This window comes from Mauremys mutica, chromosome 14, assembly GCF_020497125.1.
Source record: "Mauremys mutica isolate MM-2020 ecotype Southern chromosome 14, ASM2049712v1, whole genome shotgun sequence".
Classification (NCBI taxonomy): domain Eukaryota; kingdom Metazoa; phylum Chordata; order Testudines; family Geoemydidae; genus Mauremys; species Mauremys mutica.
In genome coordinates this window covers 40,544,382-40,564,781 of record NC_059085.1, presented here as the reverse complement: position 1 = coordinate 40,564,781, position 20,400 = coordinate 40,544,382, and the positions used below count along the sequence as shown (strand labels likewise).

Genomic DNA, 20,400 nt, shown 5'->3' with positions numbered 1-20,400 from the left:
AACTGTGCCCTGGGCAGAGCTGAGATGGGAGGTGTGCCAGGCTGGAATGGCGCCATCAACCGGTTCTTTGATCTGTAGACGGTTACAGACCTGGTTGAAACTACTGAGCCTGCTAACCGGATGCCAGGAGCTCCATGTGTCCCTCATTTTCCCCCTTGCCAGTTTTCTGATTTTTATCAATTTTTCCCCGTGGACGCCTAGAACGTTCCCTGGAATTTTGGAACGGATCGGGTGCAGCGTTCCATTCAAAAGTTGTCTCGTTACAGGCAGAGAAATGCCGCCAGGCGTAAGCCCTCCATTTGTTCGGCCCTTTATTCTATGGGTGCGTCTATGCTGCAGCGCTGCCGCTACAGGGCGGACACTTCCTACAATGACAGGAAGGATTTTTCCGTCGTTGTAGGTAATCCCATTTTCCAAGAAGCGGTAACTAGGTCGACAGAAGGAGTCCATTGACCCAGCCATTTCTATGCCAGGGGTTAGGTCGATCTAACTGTGGTGTTCAGAGTGTGAAATTTTTCACACCCCCTAGCGACTTAGCTAGATCAACCTCAGTTTTTAGGTACAGAATCAGGTCTTAAAGTGTTCGTGTTCTCTCTCACCTGATCCGGCAGCGGGTCCTGTGACATCGTGATCCCTTCCAGAGAGACTTGCTCTGATTCTAGGATTCGGACATTGCTGCTGGGTCCAGTAGGAGGGGAAGGTATGTCGCAAGGGAGAAAGCTGGCCCGAGCCGATCTTTGTAATGGGCAACAAGAGTACGGAAAATCAGTGGCACAGCGTAGAGGGGATTTTGTTCAACTGGGTGGGTTTTTCTGTCCCTTCTGTGGTGATCTCTCTACTTGCCAGAGTGCCTGGGTTGCAGGATAATATTTAACAAGTATATTGCATTCTCATCCCCACCCTCCCATGAAGCAAGTAAATGTCACCATTTTACAATTTGGAAACTGAGGCACGGGGAGGTGAAGCATCAGTGGCAGAGCTGGTGGTAGAATCTAGGAGGACCCGGCTGCTAGTCTCATGCTTTTAGGCTACTTAGACCATGTTTTTTAATATCAGGGACCGACTTACCACCTTCCTAATCTGTGTCAGGGAGATTTCAGGGACCGGTGCCGAGGCGTTGAGAAACACTGCACTAGACCACGCTGCCCCTGCCTGTGCTTGGACACCTCTCTCCGGCCAGTGCTGAAAACTCTGGCAACAGAATGATTCAAAATCCTGCCAGGGGCTGAATAGGCTTGGCCTGGTGATGCACTGTTTTTTGTTTGCACATCTATCACAATTGTTTGCACAGTTGCAGGAATTGCCATCATGAGGGCATGCACATTTTTGCATGCGCCCGATGCTGAAAATATTGGTATCCCTGCGTATTGAGCATCGGCTTGTTATCCACTGTAAACTGGAGAAACTAACGTTTCTCTTCTCGTAGACGCAAAGTGAGGGCGGTGCAGATACCTGAAGGAATATTTGCTCACCAGGAGATTACCAGCTGACTGCGTCAGTGGTTGGGGAGAGCATGGGTGCAAGCTGCTATTGTGCCTGTTTTGTACTGCAAAGAAAGCAGTGAAAGGTTGCTTCATTTTAATTACAGCTTTTAATAGCCTCTGACTTCAGGGCTAGAACTTGGTCTCCATGGAGCTCGCAGATGTGAGTATGGGTTCCAATGTCATAATTATGCAAATTGCACCGGCACAGAAGCGATGACTCAAGTTTATAATTCCAGTGATAAGAAGTGACACCGGTGGGCGGGGTCGAGTGGCCTTTTAAACAAACTGCAGCTGCTTAAATCACAGATGCTAACTGGGATGAGATGGGAGTAGTTTTCTCTCTTGTCTGATGCTGAGGCCTCGCTGTAGTGGGGCTTGAAAATTCTGCAGCTGGGCTGCGTTAATCTGCCCGCTAATTTTTCACAGGCTCCCTGTGTCGCACCTACCTGTAGCGCAGTGTGTGTTTCATGTTCCAGGGCAATGAAGCATCCAGTGCCCTGCTCTGCTCTTTGTATTTCCATTGTAGTGCTAGAGCTCTTCAGAATAATATACTCCAAGCTCCTGCAGCGTCTTTATGTGAGGATCGCAAAATGCTGTGCTGAGCTATACTGACTCCACTGCGAGGTACATAGGTGATGTCTTGCATCTTCAAACGCAATCCGTGAAGCAGAGAGTTAGGGTTAGTGCACACCAGCCTTGACTTGGGCACATGGGCCAAGGCTGTGCACGGACCATAATTTCTCTTGAACATTTGGGGCTTTATCCCCATTTTACAGACAGCTAAAATGCAGCACAGAGATTAAGGGAATTATCCCAAAGTTGCAGAACGAGTTGTTGGCAGAGTTGGGAACGGAATCCAGGAGTCCTGACTCTCTCCACCTTAGACAGCATTGCATACAGTAGTGGGCTTTCCAAAATTCAGGGCTTCACAAAGGGACTTCCGCTGTCACTGGTGCATATTAACAAGGGTCTGCTCTTCGCTTTGACTCAGTATCCAACAGGGACCTGAAGAAATGCATAGTGGGGAGAAACGTCCAGAGATGAATTGCTAAGAAAGCACCACCTGCAAGTTGCGGAGAGGTGCAGACTGCTGTCTGTGGGCCCACTGGCTGTGAGGAGGGTCTTACACCCGATGTTATCTTCTGCTTTCAGATGCCTGGGTTGGCTGTGTGTGCTGCTAGGCCTAAAGCCTCTGACCCAGTTCCAGAGAGGCTTAATCCATTTACCTGAGGGTTGCAGGGGAAAAACCTCCTCAATTTCATTTGTTCTTAAATCTGCCTTGCGCAAAGGGCCAGCATGAGGCCTGTTCACCATTTAAGACTGTGGCTGTCAGTGATAAGTGGTGCATAGGCCTGGTGCTGACCTTCCGTGAGCAAGCCAAGTACGAAGGCTCTTGCTGAGCGTGAAGGTCATGTCGGTAATTGTTTTATTTCCTTACTCTCAGAACCTTCCAGCGGGTGTTGGTTTTCCCAGGAGACCCACTTCTCTGCTGCCGACACATGTTATGCAGGATTTCCTTTGGCTTTCTCCTGTGTTACCTGATGTCTGTGATCTGTGGGACCTTGGCAGGGTGACTCGGTTTCCTCTCTGTGCAGTCTAAACAGTTCAGCCATGGATGCTAAGTCCAGTTGTCTCTAGTTGGGCTAAAGCACATCCTTTTTTAAGGTTGTGTGTCCTGTTCTACGCGGATCAGACCAAGCTGCTGTAACCCAGTCGAGCTGTAACTATGTTGAACACGCCTGTTAAACTCCTTTTTCTAATGTAAGGAGACTGAGCCTTGTGTTCCCTTTTAGAATTGATTTATTGGCCGAGAAGCCTTGTCCTTTCACTTTTTAAAAATGGATTGTGCTGTTTTTGTAAATGAGTTTTTATAAGCTGCACTGTCTTCCACGGGGGGGGAAAAGGATCATTAAAAGTAACTTAATCACCCGATTGCTAGCATTACCTTGGCATCTGCATCACTTTCCCCTCTAATCCTGCTCCTCTGATGGTTTTCCAGCCAGTGGTTTTCAGGGCCGCCCAGAGGATTCAGGAGGCCTGGGGGCCCCCCGCCGCCGAATTGCCGCTGAAGACCTGGCACTTCAGCGACGGGTCCCGGGGCGGAAGGACCCCCCCGTCACGGGTCTTCGGGGCACTTTGGCGACGGGTCCCGGGGCGGAAGGACCCCCCCCGCCGCGTGTCTTTGGGGCACTTTGGCGGCAGGTCCCAGGACGGAAGGACCCCCCTGCCGCGGGTCTTTGGGGCACTTCGGCGGCGAGTCCTGGGGCGGAAGGACCCCCCGCTGCCGAAGACCCGGCACTTTGGCGTCGGGTCCCGGGGTGGAAGGACCCCCCGCTGCCGAAGACCCGGCACTTTGGCGTCGGGTCCCGGGGTGGAAGGACCCCCCGCTGCCGAATTGCTGCCAAAGGCCCGGAGCGGAAGAAGCTCCAAGGGCCCGGGCCCCACGAGAGTTTTCTGGGGCCCCCGGAGTGAGTGAAAGCCCCCGTTCCAGGGCCCCAAAAAACTCTAATGGGGGGGCCCTGCAGGGCCTGGGGCAAGTTGCCCCATTTGCCCCCCCCCTTGGGCGGCCCTGATGGTTTTAAATCTTGGTTTCTTTGTCTTCCTACTGGGCTAGTGAATGAGCTTGTCTGTAAGTTCCCTTTTCTCTTTAGTTATAACATTAAAGTTGGTTCTGTACTTCCCGAATGTCTTCATTTGGGGTACCGGGCTGTGCCCTGCTCATTTGCATGTCCAGGCCCAGAATTCTCCTCCCGCTCAGTTACAATCCATAAGGTTTCGGGGTGGGTAATTCCTTCTGGGTTAGCTGCGGGAGTGGAAGTGTCTGACTGCAAAGGCCATGTCAGAAAAGGCCCTGTCTACGTTGGAAAAGTGTGTGCTGAGCACAGAACTGGGAGCCTGGAAATCCCAAGTCACTGTCATCCTCTAGCCCATCCAAAATGAAACTTGCAAAATGACCTCCTGGCCTGTTGCTGTGATTTAAGCGCTATGCTCTTTGAACCCATCCTCTGGCTTACTCCCTTTGCCTGCCACTCCGTAGTGCCGTGACTTGCTGCCTTCAAGGATCTGCACAGCTCTGCCTGGGCTGCGTCTCAGATCTGCTTTCCCATCGCATCCCCTCCCGCCTCCCCCAATGATACCAGCCTCAAGGCCTCCTTTGTTTCCTTCCCCGCTGCCTCCTCTGTGCATCCCTGCATTGAACCACTAGCCACGGGAAGTCATTCCAACTCCAGCGTGCCTGCCTCCACCCTGTCCTCTGTCAAATCCTCCTAGACCGGACTCCCCTCTCTGATGTGGCCCACGCTGCCCTAACCCTTCGTCAGTCAAATATAATGTTCTGTCTCAGGGGTAGGCAACCTGTGGGTGCCGAAGGCGGCACACGAGCTGATTTTCAGTGGCACTCACACTGCCCGGGTCCTGGCCACCGGTCCAGGGGGCTCTGCATTTTAATTTAATTTTAAATGAAGCGTCTTAAACATTTTAAAAACCTTATTTACTTTATATACAACAATAGTTTAGTTCTATATTATAGACTTATAGAAAGAGGCCTTCTAAAAATGTTAACATGTATTACTGGCACGCGAAACCTTAGAGTGAATAAATGAAGACTTGGCACAGCACGTCTGAAAGGTTGCCAACCCCTGCTCTGTCTTAACCCCTTCTTCTGGGTCACCCAGTGCATCCGTCCTTCTCCATGTCTGTTAGACTCTACGTCGCCGGGGGCAAAGCCTGTTGCTGTTTGTCTAGCAGGGCCCCCAGTTGTGGAGCAAGACCCCATTGTGGTAGGTGCTGTACAAATAAACTCTTTGTATCTCTTGGTACCAACTCCAGCATCAGGCACTTGGCAAACATTGTGCATTTGAGAGCTGGTGATACTTGAATCTCAGGAAATGCACAGGGTTATTGCAACACCGATATTTATTCTATCACTGCCACGCATGACACTGTACTGCACCCCCCTGAGCCGCGGTGTTGGATCAGCAAAAGTCTTATTACGAGCTGCTGCTGAGAGAGCTGGAGTATATTTCATGTCATGCTTGATTAGGAAATCCACAGATGGCGGCAGCTTTTTTTCATTCTTAGATGCAATTTCCTCTCCAGCAGCTTATCAGTAGATAAATGGATGCAGTCAGATCTAGCATTGGCCTTTCGGAAATTTCATCATCGCTAAAGAGCTGTCAGGCATTCTTCTGGCTTTCTGTGCTCTCAGTGACCAAGGTTTATTCGGTAAACTCTGATCTTAATGTTCTTATGCTGGCAAAGCAATTGATTAGTAGCATAGGCCTTGTTAAAACAGATATAAAAGCTCCCACCCGTATCCAATTCTGGATGATACGTTTGAATAAAACACAAGTTTTACAGGGGTACTGGGTGAAATTCTATGGCCTGTGATATAGAGGAGGTCAGACTAGATGATTTTATGGTGCTTTCTGGTTTTAAACTCTACAAATCTATGAAATCAGAGTCGCCTTCCTGGTCTGTCTGCACTTGGATTCTTTTCAAGTGCTCTCTGCTCCCAAAGCCTGCCTTCAGGGTAACTCAAAACTTTTCTTCTCAGGTAGCTTTATTGCAATATCCCCTCTCTAGATTTTACTAGCTTCTAAAGGGAGCAGATTCTCCTCTGGCCATTTTGTTTTCTGCCTGCAGATGGGAGGCAGCCAGAAGTTTTAAATGCATGGTGCTTCAGAGCAGCAGAGGTTTTAATGTTAGTTCTCGTTAGGGAGGGGAATGGTACCACCTGAATTAAACAGCCTTGATGCCCTTTTAGATGGAGACGGATCCCTGGTATCAGATGTTGGGATGAAATTTGGTTCACGTCCCAGGTGTTCATGTGCTGTTCTTTGTCTCGGCTGTTTTTGCCTTTAAAATCAGTGGTGGGGGGGAATTGTATAGTACACTGGAATTAGCACCGCTTGTGCAGTCTTGGCAGAGGGGTCACTGGTGGGTGGGGACTGAACTACCCACTTACCTTAGCAATGGTCCTTCCCAGGAATGGGAGAGGCCCACTGTCCCGTGGGGAAGATGGCCTGCATCTGCCTGCCCAGTAGCTGTGCTGGGAAAAGTAGAATCTACAGAAGAAGACCCTGCACCTTCTCCTCTCCCATACACCTTCTGCTGGCCTTGCAGCTAGTGTGCCCCATTAGCCCTGTTGGGGGAGGCAGGTGTGATCTCGCTCCCCAGGTGTGTTCAGCTCTAGAGAATACGAGGGCCTGGTTGCTAGTCACTGATTCACATGTGGACTGGAACCTGAACTGGGGCTCATTGGGGAGGCAGCGGAGAAACAGCACACTGGACAGCTCCAGTGGCTTGCTTTTCACTGGCACCCTGGATGTGGTGCTGTGTGAGATGACCCTTAGAGACGGGCAGGGTACATCTGTGGTTAGCTGGGCACGTAAAGGTTGAGCTAACTTATCCCACTTGGTTTAAAAGGCCACCAGCTGGTCAGTCTGAGCCTGATTGATGCAAATAGGCCATTCCCTACCTTAAGGCTGGCATCAGTGTGTTTAAAAATACATTGTTCCCCTTGGAATGTTTTTAAGCAGTCTGGCATTCCCTTGGAGCGTTGCGCCAGGGCAGGAGTACCCGGGAGTTATCTAGTGAGGGGTTAAGATGTATCTTCCATTAGCCCACTCAGAACAGCGGTTAGGTCAGGCCCATCATGTACTACTGCATTGCAAAGTCATCAACCTGAACCTGAAAGCACTTGGAAAAGATTCCCATTTCCTTTCCCCTTCAGGGTACTCTAATAATAAAGCAGACTCTGTTTGAGTGTCAGCTGGGATTAGAAAAATCCTCTTATGTGGTGAAACTCACAGGCCCAAGGCAGCTGAATTTACAGTCGGCTCCAGCCAGCTTTTTCTCTGCTGCTGCTATTTCACTCTTGGGTTTTCAGTGGGAAGAAGCTGGTTAGCATATGTATTCCAACTTTTCTCTGCCTCTGAGGAGGCAGATGTACTCCTGTACTTGCTACCCAAGCAGGTTTGCAGCCAGCTCTATGTACCACTGACCTTGTTCGGCTAGTTGAACGGTGTCATTTTTTTGTTTACAAAGTGGCCCTGAAATTGCGGAACCTAACACATGTGATAAACAACCAGAATCTATTTCATAATCCTGTAAATGAATCAATTGGGAAGTCCCTTTCCATTTCAGTTCACTACTGAACTCAGAATGGGAATCATAATCCAGTTGAAAAGAACCATGTGCCTCTGTATCCACAGGCTTTGGTGTTCCCAGCTGTATTTTATATGTTTTGGAACATGTCTGAGTTGATCTAAATTTGCCCATGGAATTATTGATGAGGGAGGGAGGGAAATATACCCTAAAGTTAGGAGCAGGGAAATGGAAGACGAGACTCTTGACTTCGATTCCTGGCTCTGCCACTGACTTTCTGTGCTTCATAGAAGCAAGTTCCTTCACTTCTCTTTGCCTGTGTTTTCATTTGTGGAGCTGGTGTGCTTTCCCGCTTTATGCGGGTGCTAAGGTTTAATTCATGTTTGTAAAGTCCTTCAAGATCCTACAACGAAAGTGCTGAGCAGTGCTAGGAAGGGACCTTTCCCAAGTGTTTGGGATAGTCTGTTTTTTCAAAACATGATCTAGGTTCAAACTTTGAGCTGCTAGAAATGTAGAAAAACTCCTTTTGTTGCTCAATGACATTTTATTAAAGAACAGTATAGTTAGATACCCAGTGAGCGATTAAAAGTCTTTATTGGCTTTCTGAGGTCCCTTTCTGAGCCTGCTCGCAGAGACTGCAAGCCGTTTGGAATAGAAATTCACCCCCTCCTCCAAAAGTTTGTTTTTCTTAATGCACAGTTTTAACAATGTTCAGCTCAAACCTTCTTTCCTGGCTTGAGTGCTCAGACCACACACTTCTATGTCCAGGCAGGGGAACAAGCCACCTGCCTCAGTGAATCAGCAGATTCCAACATAGCCCATTCACTAGAGATAGCATCAACGCCATCTGACCGTAGGTGTGTGGAAATATCTTCTAGACCGGGGTGGGCAATAATTTTTGCAGCGGGGCCACTCCACGAATTTTGGTAAGTCGTCACCGGCCGCACATTTCTATTATATTAATGGAGGAAGTGCGGGTTCTGGGAGGGAGTTTGGTGCAGGAGGGGGCTCCGGGCTGGGACAGGGGTGCAGGACGGGGTGCGGGGTCTGAGTGCAAGAGGGGGTTCTGACCTGGGGCAGGGGATTTAGGGTACAGGAGAGGGTGCGAGGTGCAGGCTCTGGCCAGGAGGCGCTTACCACATGCTGTTCCCGGCCAGTGGCGCAGCAGGGCTCAGGCAGGCTGCCTGTATGCCATGGCCCCACGTTGCTACTGGAAGTGGCTGCGGCCGGTTGCTACTGGCACATCTGTGCATCCCTTAGGGGGAGAGGGGCAGTGGGTCTCTGTGCGCTGCTGGTGCCCACAGGCACCACCCCCACAGCTGTGAGGATGAGGGTGGGCGGTGGCAGTGTGTGGAGCTACTCCCCCCCCAGGGGCGCGCCGAGACATGCCAGCAGCAGCCAGCCACTTCTGGGAGTGGCGTGGGGCCACAGTAGGCAGGCAGCCTGCCTGAGCACCCCATTGCGCTGTGGGACTTTTAGTGGCCTGGAGATCGTGAGGAGGCAGCCAAAGAGCCTGGCGGGCCAGCCAGAAATGTTAGATGGGCAGGATCCGGCCTGCGGACCGTATTTTGTCCACCCTTGTTCTAGACAAACGTTTGTTAGCCTGTTACAGTGCTTTGCAGGAAAACTTGAATTAGATGTACTGTGTTGTGCTAGATTATCCATTAGGTTCTTTATAGGCCTGACTTCTCCCAGGCAGAAGCCTGGCACTGCCCTGGGTACCTGTCATAGGACCTTTATCCTGCTGAGAAGCAGATGATGATGTCTAATGTGGTGAGCAGCAAAGAATCCTGTGGCACCTTATAGACTAATAGACGTTTAGTCTATAAGGTGCCACAGGATTCTTTGCTGCTTCTACAGAACCAGACTAACACGGCTACCCCTCTGATACTTAATGTGGTGAGATTTGTATTAACCAGTTCTGAGGAAAGTGTTCTTCCTAGTTGTGGGTTACAGGGAGATGTTTGAGAGGAGGGATGCGTGTGTGTGCGTGTGATATGAATGGCACACGGATCGTGCTAGGCTGCTGGCTGTGCATTTCCAGCCATGCAGTATGAACCTTTTCAGTGGTTTAAAGCGGAACAGTGTCAAACTAAGGGATCTTTGCTCTTTGTTTTCTTAATGCTCAGCTTCCCAAACCTTGATTATCTTTTGTCCCTAAGCTGTACTTGCTCAGTGCTAGGAATCTTTGCTTGCCCTTCTGATCTGCCTTGTACAGGATTGACAGGACTCCGAGTGCAGGCTGGTGCAGAAGACCCTATTGATTAGTCTGTCTGAGAATAATTGTGCTGAGATTGAAAAGTGCTCTTAATGTGTAGCTGTCATGTTCCAGGAAGTGCAGCTAAATGGGAGCAAAACAGAGTGGGTAGGATGTGTTTTAAAAACCTAAATAAATACCCGCAATCTTCCTTTTCTAACCTCATCCTTATTAAGCAGCTGCCCTTCTAAGAGGCCGTGTCTCAGTCTTGCAGGTATACTGAATAAAACTTGGTTCCATCTTTGGCTCTGCGTTCTGCAATGCATTTTTGTTGATCCTTTGCATGGAGGTTTCCTACATATTAAATTGAATTAGTGAGTTACTGGCTTTCATTGAGTGGCCAGATGCCCGTCTGTTTTTACTGGGGGAGAGATGCTGTTGCTCTCAAGAGATTTTATTTCATTAAAGATTGAAATAAAAAGCATTTTTTTAAAAAGAGCCGAGTATCCTGGCTCAGTGGCTGAATATGGTTACTCTGGGGACACACACTTGCAAATCTGTTTCCAAGTCTTGTTTTCAGAATTCAGTCTTTCGCCAGAGCAGTTGATGCTGCTAACATCCTACTGCAGAACTTCTACCTGGGTTCCGCATTGGATTGTAGGTCTTTTCAGTCATTACCTCTTGAAGGGGGTGGGGGGGACGACACTGACCCTTGAACTCTGCTTTTGGTGGGTATCTAGCAATTTTGGCTGCGCTCCTGCTCATTGAATGTCAGGCCCCTTTCAGGGGTCTCAAGCTGGGCATCCAAAGTCAGTATTGCTTCTGAAACTCTTGACCCAGTGTCTTTGGAAATTGGCAGACGAGGTCTGGAAAGCCTCTGGAATATGTGACGGGCGAGCGGAGTTAACCTGTGACTAGGGTATATTTGCTTCTCCCAGTACAGGAAGGTGGTTCTCCAAAGTAAAACAACCTTTTGTGGGGTGGGGGATGTCTCTCAACCGAAGGCGGCCCTTGCGTGTGGTATGAGATGCTGTGCGTGTTGGAGGGAAAGAAGCCTGGCTTTATTCCTGGCAGGTTTGCCGTGTCAGTTTAATTCCTAGCGTGCCATTCTGGGGAATAGAAATCCAATAAAGCAAAGCAAATCGCAGCCTTTAGATTGTCCTTTGTGTTACGCTGGGCTGCCTCCTGTGTCCTTTTCGGTGGGAACGTTTGCATGCGACTTGGGGGGGGGGGGCAATGAAAAACAGCTAGTTTTGATCACGTGACCTGAGCATGTAAAAATATGGCACATCCCCGTGGGGAGAGACGGGCATAAGTCACAGAACTCGGGTGCGAAGCTTGGGGCTGTTGAGAGTTTGTATCCTGGCCTGTCTCTAGTTAATGTGTTACATGCTCCGAGGCTGTTAAAATACAGTGTGGGATTGTGTGGAATAGCCTACAGTAAACAAAGTGCTGGTGGCGCAACTAGAACTCGGGCTCTGCACTGCTATGCAGAAAGGCCAGGTCTGAGTCCGCGACTCACTCCCGGCATCTCTGAGGCTGGAGGAGAGACCTTGTGCGTGTCGGATGGTAATCCGTGTCAAAGTTAGACTCAGGACTCACAGTTTGTCAGACCACTCTGTTTTATTAGCACAGCGCTCTGCTAATAACACCCAGATAATGTGAGCCCCCATGCGAGACCCAAACAGTCTTATTTATACAGATAAAAGAGCGTGAACTAAACAAAGAGAGCAAAATTGTAAAATGTACCTGGGGCACAGCATGCATATCCTACTTCCTTACTAACTCTTATTGATCTAAGGCTAATGCTTCACCAGTCACCCTTAAGTGGAGCAATTGTTCTACCTTAATGTCTGCTTTCCTGACACCTGGATCGCAGCATTCATTTCATTTCTACTTAAAGGCACATCCAGCATTCTTTAATTCATTCTATTTCTTTAATATAATTCATTCCACTTTCACATCCGCCTGTTGAAGCAGCGCTGTTCTCGCTCAGAGGAGAGCCTGCTGTAGCTGCCTTCAGCGAAGCAGGTGGGGAGCTGTCCTGGGTTTGGGGCAGGCTGTTAAAGCAGAGGGATGGGGTGAAGAGGGGACCATCTTGGTGGCTCCCGCAGCTGCTGTCTGATGCCCCCTGAAACAGCCGCACTCTGAAGGTGCTTATTATTGGTGATTGCAGTTGGCCATACAATTAGCAGATTACTGGGTGTAGCTGCTGAGCAGCTGGTGAAGCTGCGTGGGTGGGACTAAAGGCTCTCTGTGTACAGAATGGTGTTCGTAATGGGCAGGTAGCCAGACTCACCCCCCATACCTCGTCCCTTGTGCTTTCGGCTGGAGCTTCTTGGATGGGTCTGTGCTCCCAAAAAACAGAAATTCTCTCCTCCCCAGTGGTTATTCGTTGCTCCTGATTGAATAGCTGCAGTGTGTACGCAGATGGTTCCCTGCGGGGGCGGGGTGTCAAATTGAAAACTTAAACCAAAAGGGATGGAGGACTCCAGGGCTATGTCCACACTGTAAAAAAGGTGCGTTTCTTCACTAGGGTTAGCTAGCATGGACTAAAATAACAGTGAAGACGTGGCAACTCGGCTTTTAACTCAGGTTAGCAACTCAAATTCAGCCCCAGGCTAGTCTATCGGGTCGAGCTCGAACTGCTAACCCGCCGTGTCTGCACTGCTTCTATGTTAACCCGAGGTCAGAACGCCCCCGCCTTGCAGTGTAGACGTGCCAGGTATGTCGAGGGCAGGGCTGGGGATTGGATCAGGGAAGTGTTTGGGTTTGTAGAATGGGGCAGGCAGGAGGAGGGAATGCAACATGGTGGGGGGGGGGCAGAGAGGAATCCCCTTCTGTGTGGGGAGCCTTTTGGAGGAACCTAACCAATGTGGACGGGAGTGTCTGTCCGCGCTGGAGGTGACTGGAGTTAGTTGGGGGCTTCGCTGACGAGAGCCCATTAAGAATGGAGGGCAGGAGATGGCGCCATCTGCCCTTGGTACTGCTCTCGCTGATGGCGACATCCTGCACCCCGCAAGAGAACCCCACGTCTGGACGCTTTCTCCGCGGCCGACGGGATGAGACGAGTGGCCGAGGCGGTGGCCTGCTGTTTGGGTTAGTGACAGAGAGGGAGAGGCAGCCATCTTTGAGCCAGGAATTGATCACAATGATCAGCTTGACGTTACTCCCTGGCAAAGAGGTGTGAGAATCTTTCCCCCACCCCCTGGAGCTTTAAAAGAGCAGGTCCCTGTTCTTCCCAGCGAAGGAATGGGATGGGCCAGGGGCCAATCAGCAGCAAAAGGGATTCAGCTAAAGGCCATCTCTCCCCGGACCTGGAGACTGACACACTCAAGATGGGACACCAGCAAATGGTTTTCCCTTTCCTCTGCAGCAGAAGGCAGATCAGAGAAGGACCCAAGCCCAGCCAGTAGTCAGGAGTCTGCACTCCATACTCCTGCCAGCAATCAGCTAAAACGAATCACAGCAGTTCAATAAAAAATTGCTCTGCCGGTCGGGAGGCAACAACATTTAATGGTGCCGTTTTTCCTGTGTAACTCCGGGTGACTGGGTGGGCAGACCTGGCCCTGTGCAATGACTGCAAACTAATCGCAGATGCTAAAGCTGCTTACTGTAATTTGTTTTATTTAGATGGGCTAGACCCACCTTTAGAGACAGTTAAAAGGGTAGATCCCTGCCCATTGGGCCCGATGTGGGGGGGGAACGGTGCAGGTGTACCCCCCAAGCTCCACCCATTCATGGGATGCTGCTTGCAATAGACATCACATGTCCCCATAATATGATCCTCCTTTTCTTTTCTTCCGTGCTTTGTTAAGCAGTGAAATAGTTGCATGTTGTTGTAGCTGTGTTGGTCCCAGGATATTAGATAGTCGGTTCCATGAAAGCGTTCAAGCTCCACAGAGCTCTTCTTCAGGTCTGGGATCTTTCAGCAGCTGATGTTGGTCCAGTAAAAGATGTTACTCACCCACCTTGTCTCTCCCGTAGTTACATGTTGGCGTTTAAATGGCGACTGTTAGGTTTCTCACGGGTTTGAGCTAGAGCTGGGGCCTTCAGTACACGATGCCTGGCGAGACACCATCAGTGTGGTCCCGCTGGCTGGAGCAATGGTCCTTAAGAGACTGTGCGTGTTGATTTGAAATCAGGTTTCTGAGCTGATACCCCACCCCCTTGTTTCAGGCTTGCTGCAGGCTCCGGCAGACATTGCTGTATCGATTCATTCTTGCATGTTATCTTGCCAGCCACGTGTAACCTAGGCTACCATAGTGCAGCATGCTCCCTTCATCCCCTTAGGGTCCCTCTACGCCTTACTCGAGAGGGTGCTTCACAGCACGGGAAGACAGACACGCTAGCTCTGCTCGAGCAAGCATGCTAAAAAATAGCAGCGTGTCCGCGGGTGGTTTGGGCTAGCCGCCCGAGGACGTGCCCAGAGGGTTGGGTGGGATTGCTGCCCACGCTGCCATGGCCACACCACGATTTTCAGAGCAAGCAGAGCTAGCACATGTCTGGGCTGGGCTGGGCTGGGCAGCACACTCCCAGCCGCTGTGCAGACATACCTGGGCCAGTTCGGGACCAGCTGTTCACATCTGCTCCAGCCTTTGAACTGAGGAGCCTGGTTCTTTAGCTCTGGCAGAAGCGGAACTGGTGTTTAGATCCTGAGATCCAAGGTTGGATCCTCATTGCCAGTGACCTATCCAAGAGCATCGCGTTACCGATCTGTGCTAGAGACTTAGGTTGAGATTTTCAGACAACCATTTATTTTAACAGGGGTTGTGTGGCTAAATCCTCTAGTTACTTTTGGAAAAATCTCTCAATATGATATATATTGTAATTATGATGAAAGCTGAGATTCTGGCATACAAAACTCATCTCCCTGGGGAAAGTATCGGCTTGTTCAACCAGCCCAGTCCAACTCTGGATTTACTAATCTAAATTAAATATTGATGCAGCAAGTAATACTGGTACACACAGGTGGGGAAAAGCACAGTGTGGTAAGGCAAGGGTTAAAACGGTGAAAGAGTATGATGTGTGCTCCTGGGTTCACTAATTCCTACCCCAAGGAGAACAATTGTGACACCAACATGCCATTTGCCATCACGTTCACTCTGCTTGTGTGTTATACCCCAGTCCCCTAGCTGCTTCTGTCTTGTCTATTTCAGTTGTAAACTGTTCGGGGCAGGGATTGGGATTCTCGTATTTTGTGTCTCTACAGCACCTACCACAATGGGAACCCATTCTTGGTTGGTCCTTAGATGCTACCCATAATACACCGGATTAGTAACAACAATACTTTGAAAAATAAATGCTTTTACTCTCTCAGGGTTTGCAGGCATTGGGGAGGCGGAGGTGGACTGAGGGCCTGAATGCAGGGATTTCTGTGATTGCCCTTTCTAGCTCTGCACGTGGCGTTGCACATGCTGTATGTCACGTTGGGTGGGTGCGTACTTGCTCCTGTTGATCTCGGTTGCGGGGCCTGTCTCGCTGCTGCAGCTTTTCTGTTCGTACTTGGTTTGCTTGTCAGAACGCATTCGCTGCTGTCTGTTGCTCCCTTTGGGTCAAACTAGCTCCTTGGGAATTAAGCTGCTGCTTCGTCTCTGATGCGGAGGGTCTTTCTGCAGGGCAATCCTTCACTCGGTGCATTGCTGGGAACAAGCTCTGCTCAGTTCATTCAGCATCCGCTGTCTGCGATGGGGTTTTAGAGAGCGTATGTGCGTTGCATGCCCTGTTTAGGAGGGGAGTGAGAGCCTGAGGCCAACACTTTGAAGAGGGGAGATGTAAAGCTTTTCAGATCTCAGTCCCTAGTAAAGCTTCGTCTTCCTCATTTTGCAGGGGGGCTTCCTTGCATCTCTGCAATCGAGGGGTGATGGCAGATTGGCTGTGTGATTCATCCATCTCTAGGAAAGAATAATGTAGCCCTTTCTCCTCGCCTCTCCAGGGAAGGGCTGAGGCCTCTGCATCACTTCTGCCATCAGGAGGGATTCTTGCCTCACCCTGTCATCTTTCTAAGGGGCCATTACTCCTTACTGCTCCTTAAGGGTCTGCTCCAATGCCTGTTGCAGTCAGTGGAAAGACACCCACAAGAGTTGGATTGACAAGAAGTTTCAGGGAGAAACGTAGAGAGGTGCCACGCACCCATATCCCAAAACATATGCTCCAGGAGGCTCAGGCCTTGTCTACATAAGAAGGTTGCACCAGTTTAACCTAAGGTGTGAATTTACACTGATTCAGTTAAATGGGTTCAAACCCCTGTATAGATGCACTCTCATTTGGGTTTGAAAGTGATTTTTTTCCAGTTCAGTGTAAATCAATTCGGAACAGGTGAAGCTAAACTGAAATAAGCCACTCATAAACCAAAACAGGAATGCCCATACCAGACTGCACCAGTTTAACTAAATTGGTTTAAAAACTGATTTAAGTTGAACCAGTGCCACATTGCTGTGTAGACAAGACCTCAGTCTCGAATGGTTCAATGGTAAAATTTGTGTAGTTTAATTTAGGATTATTCCTTCCCTTCCTCCCCCCGCAGTGACACCTGCTAGTAGAAAGTGGAACTGCCTGAACTGTCCCCCAAAGCCCCTTGCCCATCAGAATTAGCTGTAACCCCTTGGGTCTAAGAATTAAGAGGAGAGGACAGGTAAGTCAGCAAGGATGGTAATTAGAAGCATGTCCATCCCCCCGGGTCCTGTGACAGAAATTGATGGCAGATGGACAGGTGTGCAGGCCAGACGCAGGACTGGGAATGGGCACCTACTGAATTCAGTTCTGACAGTGACTCACTGTCCAGCCTCGGGCATGTCACACCACCTCTCTGTACTTTGGTTTTACTGGCTAGAAAACAGGGATTAGAATACCTGCTGCGGAGCTGAGAACTGGTTAAATGTCTGCGAAACACTATGAAGATCAAAGGCAACCCGGCGTATATCAGTCAGTGCTAAAAATTAACTTTACGTTGCTAAATTTGTATGTGAAGCTGATCATTCAGACCCTGTTCCTGTGTGTCTGAAACAGGCACAGATTCTGTTGTTGACCCGAATTCACCAGTAAAACCCTGTGTCCCAGTCAAGGACTTGTTTTCCTTTTCCCAACACTGTGTATCTGTGCTGCCCCCTGGGACGTGAGTTACTCATTATTCCTTCCTGATCCCCGTGTACCGCCACAGAGGTCAGTGTGTCCTTCCCTGGCTCCCTTCTGGCACTTGTGCCATGCACCGTTTCGCTCAGCTGCACTGCAAATCAAAGTTAGTGACTTGTTTCCTGAGCTCTTCAAAAGAAGGTCTGGTCTTGTATGGTGCTGAGCTCTCCTGGCTCTCAGCCGAGTCAATAGGAACCATTGGTGCTGAGCACCTCCCAGGATCAGACCCCACCCTGCCCCAAATACGGTTCTGAGAAAGCTAATTGAGAGTAAAATCTGCCTACTTTGCTATTATGCAGTGTAGTTATTATCCTAGATTATCAGGGTTGGAAGGGACCTCAGGAGGTCATCTAGTCCAACCCCCTGCTCAAAGCAGGACCAATCTCTACACAGATTCTTACCCCAGTTCCCTAAATGGCCCTTTCAAGGGTTGAACTCACAACCCTGGGTTTAGCAGGCCAATGCTCAAACCACTGAGCTATCCTTTGTCGGTCCCAGGATATTAGAGAGACAAGGTGGGAGGGGTAATATGTTTTATTGCAGTGGTTCTCAACCTTGTTGTGCTCAGGACCCCTTTGTAAATGTTTTTGGCCTGTCGCGACCCAGTAAATAGTCTGGGGGTGGAGGCTCTGGTGAGGCCACACCTGGAGTATTGCAGCCAGTTTTGGTCCCCCCACTACAGAAAAGATGTGGACAAATTGGAGAGAGTCCAGCAGACGGCCACGAAAATGATCAGGGTTCTGGGGCACATGACTTACGAGGAGAGGCTGAGGGAACTGGGGTTATTTAGTCTGCAGAAGAGAAGAGTGAGAAGGGATTGATAGCAGCCTTCAACTACCTGAAGGGGGGTTCCAGAGAGGATGGAGCTCGGCTGTTCTCAGTGGTGGCAGATGACAGAACAAGGAGCAATGGTCTCAAGTTGCAGTGGGGGAGGTTTAGGTTGGATATTAGGAAAAACTTTTTCACTAGGAGGGTGGTGAAGCACTGGAATGGGTTACCTAGGGAGGTGGTGGAATCTCCATCTGAAGAGGTTTTTAAGGTCAGGCTTGACAAAGCCCTGGCTGGGATGATTTAGTTGGTGTTGGTCCTGCTTTTGAGCAGGGGGTTGGACTAGATGAGCTCCTGAGGTCTCTTCCAACCCACATCTTCTATGATTCAATGCCGTGTACAGCAACAAGCCAGCAGAGCTTGAGCTAATTAAATTAACAGGCGAAATGGGTGAATTAGGGGAAAAGCTGCAACTGCCCGATGAGTGGGTTGGTTGGTTTGTTTGTTTAGATGGCATTAATAAATGCTGCAAAGCCAGCACTGGCCCATCACTGTCTCCCTGTCCTGCTAGCAACCACTGTTGGTGGCGAAGGAGTGGGAATTGGCTGAATAAGTGTCAGTCACTGGGAGGGATGGAAGGTTCTGGGCCCGCTGCTGCTCTGGTTGGGGCTGTCGTGACCTGACCGAGTGGCTCCATGATGCCAATTCCCTGGACTGTCCTTTCAGTGGTGATTGTGTCTTGCCTTTCAGATGCCGTCTGATAGCCTGGATCCTCGGGGGGACTTGCCAGCTCAAGCCAGCTTATCCTAGGAGCGTCTTTGACACACTGAGCTGCAGATGGCCTTGAAATCTCACTGACGGGGGAAATCGAGTCACACCAAAGCAGCCTCCTGCCCCTGCACGCTCGCTCTACGAGCCATGGAGGCCACCGACGTGCCGGTGGGGAACCTCATTGACTTTGATTCCGAGCCCCCTGCCTCCGTCCCCGCTGAGTCCCCTCCCTCACCCCCTCAACCCTCCAGCGGCAATGGGTTACTGGGGGACCCGGCGTCTGTAGGAGAGGAGAGCGACACCACGGAGTCGGCCGACAGTGAGAACGACATGGGGGATTCGCCCAGCCATCACAGCTGGAACAACTACCGCCGCTCCTCCTCCAATGAGTCCTTCTCGTCCAACCAGAGCACAGAGTCAGCCAAGGACGAGGTGATGGTGGAGCGCCGGGAGTTCATGAGGCAGTATGTGGAGAAGATCTTCAGTGGGGGGTGAGTGAGCCAGGCACAGTGGGGGTTGCTCTGTGCGGAGGTGCATGCTGGGAAGGAGTGGGGAATAATGAAGCTGCCCCCTCCTCCAGAGCACGCTGCTGAGTAACTTCCACTGGCATGACTTTTCGCTGTTCGCCCTTTTTCTAAGCTTAAATTCTCCCCCCCTTCTGCATTTGGCAAATGTAGATTTCCCCCTCCACACAGTGTTAGAGGAACTAGAGACTGGGATTCAAGAGGTCAGGATCAACTCTTGCTTCTGCCACTGACTGGCTCTGTGACCTTGGGCAAGTCCCTTTCCTTCTCTGTACCTCAGTTTTGTCATTCTGTAAAATGGGATATTTCCTTATCTCATGAGTGGGGATGAGAGGTTGAGGCTAAATTCACTCATGCTTGTAAAGTGCCTGGAGATCCTCCCATGGAAAGGGTGGTTGCCACGTGGAGGGAGATCAGGTTCTGCAAGTTCCCCTCCTCCTTCCAACAGGACTGAAATTAACCAGACTTATAGTTTCCCCTCCTTGCCCTCATGTGCTGGGCTGCTCAGGGGCTCGGCGGCTGGCCTTTTTCTGTGCTGCATGCCCTCATGCATGCATCCCAGTGCTCCATTCCTCCCGTACAAAGCAGAGAATGGGTCATGAAGCGAGATAATGAATGAGTCGGGGGGATGACAGCGGGGGAGTGGTATGGGGCATCCGCTCTAGGAGCCTGTCCGAATTCGGGCACTGCCTGTGCATGTGGTCCCGCTCCAGCCCTATATGCATGTGGCTGTGTTGCATGTACCCAGGAAAGGAGGGGAGGAATTGACCTGTCTGATATAACCGCTGTCTAGGCCGCCCCTATACCTGCCACTGTAGCACAGAGCCGTCTAGCAGAGGAAAGCTCTTGGCCAGTGGAGCCGTGCTAAGTACCTGGATTTGGGTGGCTGCAGGGAAATGGCCTTTGACATCATGTCTTGCCATACGCTGGAGCTGCTGAGGCATCAAGCATGTCCCCTGCGTGCGGCTCTTCCTCAGACTGCGATGCCTGGAACGGCACGTCCCCTTCTGATTGCCTGCCCAGGCCCGGCTGCCAGATTCGATCACTCTGCTTAACCTGGTGTAGGATCCGGGAGTGAGGGGGGTTGGCAGAGAGGAGCAGGGAGAGCTTTCTGCATCTAGTCACAATGGAGCTGTGTCTGGAGGCGGAGGGACTGTGTCCCCCGCTCCATTCTCGCCCTGCTACACATCTCTGCGTTGCTCAGGCTTTGATGCAGACCTCCTCACTAATCTTAATGTCAGGGGATCCAATGCACATGGGGGTCTGTTTGCTGTTTGTCAGCGACGGATGCCTCGGCCCCTTTGATCCCGACAGCAAGGCTTACTTGTTTCGGTCTGTGAAATAATCCAGTTCAGTGCATCCAGTGTGATTGAGCAGATCGTCTGGTGGGAAGCAATAGGCAGAGCTGATAGTTTTG

General features: G+C 50.3%; 1 protein-coding gene across 2 annotated transcripts in view; it reads left to right on the top strand.

The window, feature by feature from the left end:
- The window catches only part of KIAA0513 (KIAA0513 ortholog), an 82,563-nt gene that overhangs the window by 31,017 nt on the left and 31,146 nt on the right, over positions 1 to 20,400 (top strand). For both annotated transcript variants that reach the window (XM_044987062.1, XM_044987061.1), the window contains exon 2: positions 18,439 to 18,950. In XM_044987062.1, coding sequence (XP_044842997.1) covers positions 18,607 to 18,950 — 344 coding nt within the window. In that variant the 5' untranslated portion in view covers positions 18,439 to 18,606. The remainder of the gene's footprint in view (positions 1 to 18,438; positions 18,951 to 20,400) is intronic.